The sequence below is a fragment of the Triticum aestivum genome, chromosome 1B, assembly GCF_018294505.1.
Source record: "Triticum aestivum cultivar Chinese Spring chromosome 1B, IWGSC CS RefSeq v2.1, whole genome shotgun sequence".
Lineage (NCBI taxonomy): Eukaryota > Viridiplantae > Streptophyta > Magnoliopsida > Poales > Poaceae > Triticum > Triticum aestivum.
Window position 1 is genome coordinate 438,667,029 of NC_057795.1, and position 10,422 is coordinate 438,677,450.

At 48.6% G+C, this 10,422-nt stretch overlaps 2 protein-coding genes across 5 annotated transcripts; one reads left to right on the forward strand and one right to left on the reverse strand.

Annotated features, from left to right (window-relative positions):
• Positions 1-491: 491 nt before the first annotated feature.
• LOC123129568 (caffeoylshikimate esterase) lies at positions 492-5,859 on the forward strand. 4 transcript variants are annotated; one of them, XM_044549681.1, is made up of 6 exons: positions 492-834; positions 999-1,092; positions 1,200-1,331; positions 4,552-4,698; positions 4,800-4,930; positions 5,024-5,859. In XM_044549681.1, exons 1-6 carry the CDS (start codon positions 814-816, stop codon positions 5,624-5,626), a joined length of 1,128 nt encoding a protein of 375 aa, XP_044405616.1. In that variant the 5' UTR covers positions 492-813; the 3' UTR covers positions 5,627-5,859. The 4 variants fall into 4 exon arrangements, with proteins under 4 accessions (XP_044405616.1, XP_044405623.1, XP_044405627.1 ...); XM_044549688.1 differs by having other exon boundaries at positions 1,203-1,331; XM_044549692.1 differs by having other exon boundaries at positions 493-834; positions 1,299-1,331.
• Positions 5,848-9,603, reverse strand: LOC123129557 (UDP-glucuronic acid decarboxylase 2). The gene is made up of 6 exons (XM_044549677.1): positions 8,864-9,603; positions 7,858-8,005; positions 6,861-6,940; positions 6,661-6,744; positions 6,487-6,561; positions 5,848-6,399 (listed from the first exon to the last, which is right to left on the reverse strand). The coding sequence occupies exons 1-6, from the start codon at positions 9,488-9,490 to the stop codon at positions 6,085-6,087; spliced, it is 1,329 nt and encodes a 442-aa protein (XP_044405612.1). The 5' UTR covers positions 9,491-9,603; the 3' UTR covers positions 5,848-6,084.
• Between the last annotated feature and the right edge of the window lie 819 nt (positions 9,604-10,422).

A 10,422-nucleotide genomic window follows, 5' to 3' on the forward strand; every position in this document is an offset into this window, starting at 1 on the left:
TTTTGAATCCCCGATCCCGATCCTCCGTCGAGGAATCTCGACGAGAAACCGGAGAAGGGGACAGATCAAGAGGCGGCATGGGATCCACCACGAGCGCAGGCCAGATCTCATCCGGAGGGCGAGGTGGCTCCGGTGACAGCCGCGAAAGCGGCGGAGGCGGAGGCGGTTCACCCCGGGACGAGGCAGCCGGGCAGATCGGCGGCGGAGTAAACCCCCCTCCGTCGTCCACCAAGCCCACCCCATCACCCGGCGAAGGCGGCGGCGGAGGCTCCGACAGGATCGGCGCCAGCGGTGACTCTCTCCCGTCGCCACGCCCGTCGCCACTCATGTCTCCACTACTTAATGATCTAAATGCTCTTATATTTCTTTACAGAGGGAGTAAATACTAGCATCATTCATGCTTTTTCCACCACAACATGGAAGGAATTGCTAGCATCCCGCTGATCTTGACCAGTCCACCACAACATCCATTTACAGGCTGTTCCCCCCAAACGGCTCCGGGCCGCAGAGAATCCGGGTCACCAACCTCCACCTTCCTTCCCACTTCCAATGCAGAAATGCAGACGTTTGCTGGGCACGTGTTCCCTCTCCTCGACACGCCTCCCCCTCCTCCTCGCACTCCCCTCATCTGACCAAAGCTCCTCCGAATCATTTCCCCTCTCTGGCTCTCTGTCTATCTGCTACCGCTTCTTCGTGATCTCTAGCCCTGTCAACGAATTGTCCCTCCACCCCGCGATCGCACGCAAGCTCGCCCCTTTGATCCCCGCATAGTTCTTGCGCACACACAGAAGGGTTTACATAATCAGGAGGGAGATGGATGTGCAATACCACGAGGTGAGCAAAAGCTCGTCCATACATACGCTCATGCATGTCGATATGCTTCATCTTTGGACTGCATACGCATGCGCGATTGAAATCTGATCATAATACTTATGATGGGGCTCTGTAGTACCCAAAAAGCATCATTCTGATGGATGGTTTGGTGATTGGTCTTGCAGGAGTACGTGAGGAATCCAAGGGGGGTGCAGCTCTTCACATGCGGCTGGCTGCCCGCTTCTTCCTCGCCCAAGGCGCTCGTCTTCCTTTGCCATGGTACGACTCGTACCAATCAAAGGCCATTACTGCCTGATCTCCAGTCCTTGCTTAATTTGTGAATCGACCACTGCTGCCTAAGCTTTGCACATTTCTAACTTGGACAGTAGCTACGAGTAATTCCGGTGGCTTCATCGATCATTACTACATTGAGTCTCTCCTTTTTTTTCTCTCTTCTTGTATGTATGCGTGTTCATTTGCTTCAGGGTATGGCATGGAATGCAGCGTCTTCATGAGAGGTACTAATGCTGCTTAATCTTCATGCTTCTTGGTACCTATCTCCGTTTATTTTATTTTATTTTGTTTTTGGAGATAGTTTCAGAGAAAATTCAGAAATATGATGAGGGGTATGGAAGCCGTTCCACTACGTAGGACAAGATAATGTTTCACGAATTATTTTCGGTGTGCGGTCGTATCATATGGGCCTATTTAATATTTATTGAATTCATATATATTTGTTCTTGCATCATCCATGACTTCACATGCATGCACTGCGGATCTAGGCTTCATATATGTTAGTGCCATTGATCCTTCTAGATGCATGCGTCAGCCTCAGCCTGGTTGTTAATAGTCTAGGACAGAGCATGGGAATAGCATGGGAGGCTACCAGCCTTCTTATTTCCTTTCTGGTGAATGCCAGGAGCATTCTCTGGCCTAATTTTGTTTCAAGTTCTTTCGACGCATCAAGCGTTGCTGATCGTTAAACGATTTTAAATCTTTCTCTCTCTGTCAGTGGATCGAAAAGCAAGCTTTGCGTTTTCTCGAAAAACATCACCTCGCATTGCAGTCTAGGGAAAGATGGTAGAAGAGAATTTTATGTAAGCAAATTAGCGGCCAGAGACCATTAATTGCCGTGTACTTTAAGGAATAGGTTGCAGATGCTGATAGGGAACTACAACTACTGGCTGGTGATAGATACCGTGACTTCATGAATTGGACAGCTTTGAGCAGCAGATGCTGCTATATATGCTGACAATTGTCTTATTCGATCCAGTATATCCGTAATTTTAGAACTAAATTGTTCGGGGGTGCATGCATGAAAATCGTCTTGAAAACCTTGGTACTGCAGAAAAGGAGTTGACATATGGCAGACAAAGAACTGCTACCCTACTGTCTCTTTGCTAATATTGGTCCTCTGCTCTTGGAAGAAGTATTTTGCTCATTGTAGGGTAGTCTCGAATTCAGATCAATTACTTACCACCCACAAAGAACACGCATCACCATCTATTCTCTCATTTGATCTTTTCACACAGAGATAGTTAAACATAATCTAGGTGGCAGTTAATAACACTCCTCTCACATGTATTGGTGGTGGGACCCTTTTGTTTGGCTGCGAGTGAAAGCTGCTTTTGATAAAGAGAGAAGATGATGATGGCAACACCCTTCTCAAGTTCCACCACGCCATATATTCGTTTGATAATTCCAGCATTAAAGGTGATTGCAACCTTATATTCGTGAGTGATATTGGTGAGCTGCAGTCAAAATTGTTGGTTGCCGTAGAAGGTTAACTAACCTACCCACTTTTGGTAGCGTTTCGCCCGGAGTCCGGAGAGATTGAATCGATTCAAACAGGCGACGGCTCAGTTGTTGGGTCTACTGTTGTGCGGCCTATCCACCAGGATTTGATTTCAATGGACTAATAGATCAACGCATTACTTTGCTTCCGTATACTCGCTAGAAAAGTTTACGAATTTCGATGCAGATTAAATATCGAGATTAGAAGGTGCCCCGTTCAATAACAGTAGTATACTAGTCTTTTGTATTCCAATCAATCTATTCAATACGTTTGATCCGCAGACTAATATGGCGCTTTAAGATTTCTGTAAATTTTTAGGGGGATGTGCTGAAGCAAAACTCTTTATTTATTTATTTATGTTTCATGAGGACATTTGCTGCGTTAGCGAAAGAGTGTGCGCACTTCTTTGCCCATAAGACCAAAATACGAACTCTCCTGAAATTTTTGCAAACAAAGCAACGGTGTGCAGTTGTGCGCCCTGCCCACCCAGGTTTGATGCCAAAGATTGACCCAGTTGTGCGCAATGGGTTTGTCTCTATTTGTCGCCTCTTCCCATTCGTGTAGTGACTGAGTTTTTTCTTCCCTATTTAATTTTCCTTTTGGGTAAAAAGGGAAGATGATGGCAACACACTTCTCAAGTTCCATCACGTGATATATTTGTTTGAAAATTCCAACATAAAAGGCGATGTAACCTTATATTCGAAATGATAGTGGCGAGCCGCGTATAGGCTGTTTGATGCCTGACTCGGAAGGTTAACTGACCCTCTATGATAGCATTTGGCATACAGAGTTTAACTTAAACTAGAAGCGGTCACGTGCCTTGCCACGCTGCTTTTTGCTGTGGGCTCCACTTTGTCAGTGAGCATAATGAAGGAAGGCAGTGCAGAGCAGCAGAAGGCACTGCACAGTGCAACCCCTCCCTCGCCGAGCAACCCGCACGCCCCCTCTCGGCCACACCCACAACCCGGAAGAAAGCGGCTTACAAAGGCCAAACATCATCTGACAACCGGGTCCCACATGGTACCGCAGCCCGGATTCAGATAGAGCCCCCTAGAGCTCCATTTCCATGGTGCTTAGTGATCCCTCCGTTCTACTTCCCCCGTCCTAAAATTCTTGTCTTAGATTTGTCTACATACGGATGTATCTATTCACATTTAGATAAATCTAAGACAGGAATTTTGAGACGGAGAGAGTATAATATTAAAGCATTTTTGACACTACACTTATCTGTAAAGACAATACCTGAAATCAATAATAGAGTGGTAATCGTTAATCAATAGGAGATGTTCATTTAGTGTTGTTGTCATGGACATGGTATGTTCCCTTAATTCTGAAATCCTTCTTCTGCATAACCCGTCTCTACTCAGGGTACATGGATATCTAAAAATAGTTTGACTTGCCAAACGAACAGGCAGTAGGAAGGCCTTCGTATTAGGATATGCACAAGAGTCCGTGCTGACCCATCTTTCACGCACCTTATTACTAAAAAAATGATGTTTGATGCAACAAGTGTGTTGGACACAGTTTGCATACATCACAAACACTTGGTCAGAAGTTTGGGTTTTGAAACCTATTACGCTACCATGGTTCCCGGTAGAAGTTGCTATCATGCCCTGAAGGAGGAAATGACAGTTTTGACTAGCAGCTAGTACAATCCAAGAAACCATTACTTGCGACTCCCATCCCTTGAATAAACCAGCCTTTTGTTTATGATTCCAGACGTGGTCCCATCTTTCTTCCATTTCAATCTGTTAATTTCATAGATTTAAGACTCCAAACTGGTCTATGCATATCGCTGTCGTTGCGTCGGTTCCGACTGAAACACAAGAGATTGATCCTGTACATATGTTATTGCAGACGTTGTTGTCTTGCAAGTTGTAACTGATGGTAATTGGCATGAATGAATCAGAAAGCTGTAACTGATTGATATTGTTTCCTGACAGCGTGCGGGTTCAAGCTGGCCGCGGCGGCGTACGGCGTGTTCGGCATCGACTACGAGGGCCATGGCAAGTCCATGGGCGCCAGATGCTACATTCAGAAGTTCGACCACCTCGTCGCCGACTGTGACCGCTTCTTCAAGTCCATCTGCGGTAGAAATCACCTTTCAATTCCACCTGGATTCCATATGAACATGTTTGGGGTTTGGTTGATCAAACGGACGACTGAACCAGATGCTGCATTCTGCTTGCAGACATGGAGGAGTACCGGAGCAAGAGGCGGTTCCTGTACGGCGAGTCCATGGGCGGCGCCGTGGCTCTGCTGCTGCACAGGAAGGACACGGCCTTCTGGGACGGCGCCGTCCTCGTGGCGCCCATGTGCAAGGTGCTGCACATCAGCCTACCGCAATGGACTTGAACTGCAATGCCTGCCTCTGCCTGCTAGCTCAAATGCAGGTTGTTGCTTTTGGTGGTGCAGATATCGGAGAAGGTGAAGCCGCATCCGGTGGTGGTGACCCTCCTGACGCAGGTGGAGGAGCTCATCCCGACCTGGAAGATCGTCCCAACCAAGGACGTCATCGACTCCGCCTTCAAGGACCCCGTCAAGCGCGAAAAGATCAGGAGGAACAAGCTCATCTACCAGGACAAGCCGCGGCTCAAGACGGCGCTGGAGCTGCTGAGGACCAGCATGGACGTCGAGGACAGCCTGTCCGAGGTCAGGATGCCCTTCTTCATCCTGCACGGCGAGGCGGACACCGTGACCGACCCGGAGGTCAGCCGCGCGCTGTACGACCGGGCCGCCAGCGCCGACAAGACCATCAAGCTCTACCCGGGGATGTGGCACGGCCTCACCGCCGGCGAGCCCGACGACAATGTGGAGCTGGTCTTTGCCGACATCGTCGCTTGGCTCGACAAGCGCAGCCATCACCGCAAGCCTGAACGCGGCGGCCGGGTAACAAGCGCCCCGTCGGAACCTGCAAGGTACCAACGGCGGCCTGTTTCCGGCAGCACCGGCATGGACAGCCCGGTGTCGATGCCTCGGCGGCGAGGCGGCTTCCTCTGCGGGCAATGTAGAATGTAAACATGGAACTGTTTGCAAGGAAAAAGAAGCAGCAGATGATGAAAGCATGTAAATAGTGCGCTGCACGAATGCTCAGTAAACTGAATAAAGTTTTGCTCCACTCTAAAGTTCTCTTGTGTTCTAGAGAGAGATTGGCTTCCTGAAGCAGCTGGGAGGATGCACATTTCTGAAACAACATGTAATTTATACCATATAATACTATCATCTCAATCAACAAAGAATTAGAAGATCCAGATTTTTATATATCCAACAATCCAACTGGGATGTGTGTCCGTATAGCTGAGACGGGCGGAAAAGGCGACGACAAAAATGAATAACATTACATCAACAACCAAGGTATTTAGCAGTAAAACTCTCAACGACTACGTGCCCATAGCTCTGTCAGTGGGGTGATTAACCAAGAAGCAAGCTAGAAGCAGGCCACCAAAATTTCAAAGTATAGTACTCCGGTCTACTCTTTACTGGCCTTCGGTGGCGGTGGCGGCGCTATCTTGGTCCCCGAAGATCCGCTTGCGGAAGTCGGTGACCATGAGGGGAAGACCGTCACGGAGGGCGATCTTCGGCTCCCACCCGAGCTGCTCCTTGGCCTTGGTGATATCTGGCTTGCGCTTGTGCGGGTCGTCCTGGGTGTTCTCACGGAACTCGATCCGTGCATTCGGGTCGATGGTGTCCTGGACAACCTTGGCCAGCTCTAGCATGGTGAACTCACCAGGGTTACCCAAGTTGAATGGCCCTATGTGGTCACCTTCCATCAGCCTCATCAACCCCTCAACCTGGAAGAGGGCTATTTTAGAAAGCGCATTCCAGATAGCATTGCTACAATTTATATATTCATTTGTTCATGGTTAGAGATGACCTACCAAATCAGAAACGTATTGGAAACTTCTGGTCTGCTTGCCATCGCCGTAAACCGTCAAAGGCTCCTTCCTTAGCGCCTGCCATTATATTAACATAGAGCATTTGGGTGTTAGTTCAGGAATGAAAAATAAACTTGCGGTTTTTAAACTAGCAGAGCAACAGCACTGTATGTTTACCTGAGCAACAAAGTTGCTGACAACACGGCCATCGTCAATGCACATGCGCGGGCCATAGGTGTTAAAGATCCGAGCAATCCTAACCTGAATAGTGAATGCAACAAAATACACCAATCACTACACATACAGACCTATTTTTATATGGATGGAATGGAAAATTCAGTGCTTGCAACAATATAGTATAACACATGACAAAATACCTCAAGGTTGGCACCGCGGTGGTAGTCCATGGTCAAGGTTTCAGCTGTACGCTTGCCCTCATCGTAGCAACTCCTGACACCTGTTGCCCAGAGAAACATACATACATACACATCAGTGGAGAATGAGAGTAATACGTTCTATATGTAACGAATTTAAACAGTACATGACAAATGCATTCATACAAAATGGAGCAGCGACTATCTGTAGCTATCTAGCCCAACAAACTTCCCTCCTTTTATGCGTGTTCTCTTAATTGTTTTAAGTGTCTTGGTTGGTGAATGTTTGGTCAAGAGCAAGCATAGTTTTGCCCCACCTTCTTCCTTCACTAAGAAGGGATCAAGATCCACCATGTGGCACATTTCACCTACCAGAATTGTCCCTTTCTGGCAGAAAGAATCAAACCACGCAGGAGGCTACCCCCATCTAGATTCCACGGGCGGCATCTCCGGCTAGTAAGATTCCAACACCCCATTCCCCAAATTGAGTAAACGAGGATTTCTGGTTATAACAGTAACCTTCAGCTCAAGAACATTTCTATTTTCAAAACCTCATCACTGCTCTCCTTGTGCTTCCTTCTTCTGTAATACTACTACTAGTAGATATAACCCAACTGGCAATATGTTTTTTTTTCTATTCTCAATCCACCCCCTCAATCAAAATCACTCGAAACTACTTCCAAAACTACTCTTGAGTAAAACTAGGACAACCCCAAATCCATGTTCAGCATACCTACCCCCAATATCATACGGAAGTGTGAAATGTAATGAACGTGAGTCCAGAAGACCAGAAACATCATTAGTTTGGTACCAACAGTCCCTACCACGCAAAGACTGGGCAGCTTCTACTATGCATGATCCAACTTGGATCTACTTTTTTTTGCTAACCTCGTGTAACAATAAGCAAAATCATCATGATAGATCTGGTACACTAATGAGACACCTAACACCATCACACTTAAGAATGAGCTGGAGGAGTATTATTGAGGAGAGTTCTTACCGATGGGGTTGACATTGCCCCAGTAGGTCTCCACCTGAGGGTGCTGGAGGGGATCACCATAGACCTCACTGGTGCTGGTGAGGAGGAACCTGGCGCCGATCCTCTTGGCCAGTCCAAGCATGTTGAGTGTACCAACCACATTGGTCTTGTGCCATCTCGAAGGTTAAGGATCACACGGACCATTTCCAAAGGAACACGCAATATTGCACATCATAATAACTTGGTTGTTGGACTAAAACCTCCAAAAGGTTGTTGCAAAAGTACGCAACAGGAAGGTCATGTGAACTGATCAGTAAGCAAAGTTGCTTAGCGGAAAAAGGGACAGCTCCCACTTGGATCTCACGTTTAAGCTGTACTCTCTTTATGTCAGAGTTAAGCTAGCTCTACAGCTCAACCAGATACAAGCACAATGCAAGTTTGCTTTCGCTTTTGCCTTTTTCTCTCCTCCAATTACTGGATCATAAAGTAAAGTAAACTGGTCTAGGGATGCCACATCTAGAAAATCTGATGATAGAATCAACTTTTACTATGGCTGTGTGCATCATGTGATGCAGAGGCCTCGCTTGTTCTCCTATCAAGATTGGCAGATCCTACTAACCCAAGTGTTTGATTGAACTAAACACTAGTCGACGCATTCGCATGCTGCAAAACAGAGTAATTTTCATGGTGGAGGAAACGGTAACTCGGATCAAGCTCTGGTCTTCCTCAACACCACGATGCGCGGAAAGCTCCAAAATTCACCGCGAAACGTGGCGCAAATCCCGAGCTCCACGCACCCAAAAATCCCCCTTGCAATCGCAGATTCCCAATCCAGAAATGCGCACGGGATTTACCCAGATGTGCAGCAAGCGGCAGAGCTGCGCAAAAGAACAGGACCCTTGTACCGCAAATATCTCCCAACCAGTAAAATGCAGGGAAATAAAAATCAGCGATCACGAGAAGCCAGGAAAAGTCAAAGCATCGAGATCCAAGCAGTTGAGCTTTGAATTAGAAGAAAAAAGGATATGATAGTCTTGACGGGGTTGTACTTGTAGTGGACGGGGGATGCGGGGCAGGCAAGATGGTAGATCTGGTCGACCTCGAGGAGGATGGGCTCGACGACGTCGTGGCGGATCATCTCGAAGTTGGGGTTGCCGAAGTGGTGCATCACGTTCTCCTTGCGGCCCGTGAAGAGGTTGTCCACCACGATCACGCTGTCGCCGCGCGCCACCAGGCGGTCCACCAGGTGGCTGCCCACGAAGCCGGCGCCGCCGGTGACGAGGACGCGCAGGCCCTTCCGCTTGAGCCCCAGGGGCACCTTTCCGGCCACGAACTGGCGGCCAGGGTTGTGCGCGGCGGGGTCGACGGAGAAGCGGGTGAGCGCGCCGGAGACGCGTCCGGAGGAGGAGTAGGGGGCGGCGGTGCCGGAGCCGGAGCCGGAGGGGGCGGCGAGGCAGAAGATGGCGGCGGCGACGAGCATGCCGACGAGGGCGAAGAGCGGGCGGTGCTCGGCCGCGGCGTAGCGGGCGGCGCGGGGCAGCCACGCGAGCGGCTTGGAGCTGGCGGGCTTCGGGGAGGAGTACTCGCCGGCGGCGCCGGCGGCGCCCGCGGACGGGGACGCGGCCCCGCCGCGGTACGTGAGCTCGGACGCCATCTCCGGTGGCGTGGCCGGAGAAGTGTAGGGGCCCCCCGTGTAAGAGGAAGCGCGAGCAGGGACCTCGCCGCAGGTTTGTGTCGGTAAGGGCGCGGGGTGAGGTGCGTGTCAGAGGTGGGAGAGCGAGGTATTTATGCTGCGGGCGGGGTGGGAGGCGCCGCGTGGGACCCGACCCGTTGGAGGCGATCGATCGAGATCGACGGTGCGGTGCGGTGCGGTGCTGCGTGGGTTTGACTACGGGGAGGCCGGCGAGATTAGGTGGTGGTGCGGCGGCCGGGTGTGAGCGTGTCACCTCATCGCCAGGGTCTCCGTCGGCGGCTAGCTGGCCTGGCCTGCCGACCGGTTCTACGATTTTTTTCTGAGAGGTGCCGATCGGTTCTACGAAAATAACCCTTTTTTCTTTGAGAAAACCACTATAGAACTTCACCGGTTTATCCGTTTCTTTAGATATACATAGGTTTTTTTAGATACTCAGAGATTACCACCATACCATTACCATGATCTCATAGAGGGTCCGTTTTTAATGTCATATAATTTACTGCCATGTTTGAGGCGTACCAGGTCCAAGTTTATAGAACAAAAATGGATCATTTATCATCTCTAATTACAATATGATAAATATGCATAGGATTTGAAATGTCTTAAATTGTTGTCATATTCTGGGCGTATCAAACCTAAGTTTAGACGAAAATGAATCATTTATCGTGTTTAATTATATGATAAATATACATGTATTATTTGAGTTTGTGATGTCTTAATTTATGCTGCCATGTTTGGCGTGTATCGGGCCTAAGTTTAAACCAAATTGATTCATTTATCATTTTTAGTAAGAGATTGATTGGGTTTTATTAAGCATTGCATTTATAGTAGGGGTTAACTAAGAGGAAAAAAAACTTTAACCACATGAATGAGCTCAATCGCGTTGTCCTTTT

What these genes read in the sequence shown, in the direction of transcription:
- LOC123129568 (XM_044549681.1), top strand. Translation starts at nt 814, where the DNA reads ATGGATGTGCAATACCACGAG. An exon ending in TGGATGTGCAATACCACGAG is followed by an intron (nt 835 to 998) that starts GTGAGCAAAAGC and finishes TTGGTCTTGCAG; the next exon opens with GAGTACGTGAGGAATCCAAG. An exon ending in GCTCGTCTTCCTTTGCCATG is followed by an intron (nt 1,093 to 1,199) that starts GTACGACTCGTA and finishes TAACTTGGACAG; the next exon opens with TAGCTACGAGTAATTCCGGT.
- LOC123129557 (XM_044549677.1), bottom strand. Translation starts at nt 9,490, where the DNA reads ATGGCGTCCGAGCTCACGTACCGCGGCGGGGCCGCGTCCCCGTCCGCG. An exon ending in ACCGCGGTGCCAACCTTGAG is followed by an intron (nt 6,745 to 6,860) that starts GTATTTTGTCAT and finishes TTCACTATTCAG; the next exon opens with GTTAGGATTGCTCGGATCTT. An exon ending in TCCAATACGTTTCTGATTTG is followed by an intron (nt 6,400 to 6,486) that starts GTAGGTCATCTC and finishes GCCCTCTTCCAG; the next exon opens with GTTGAGGGGTTGATGAGGCT.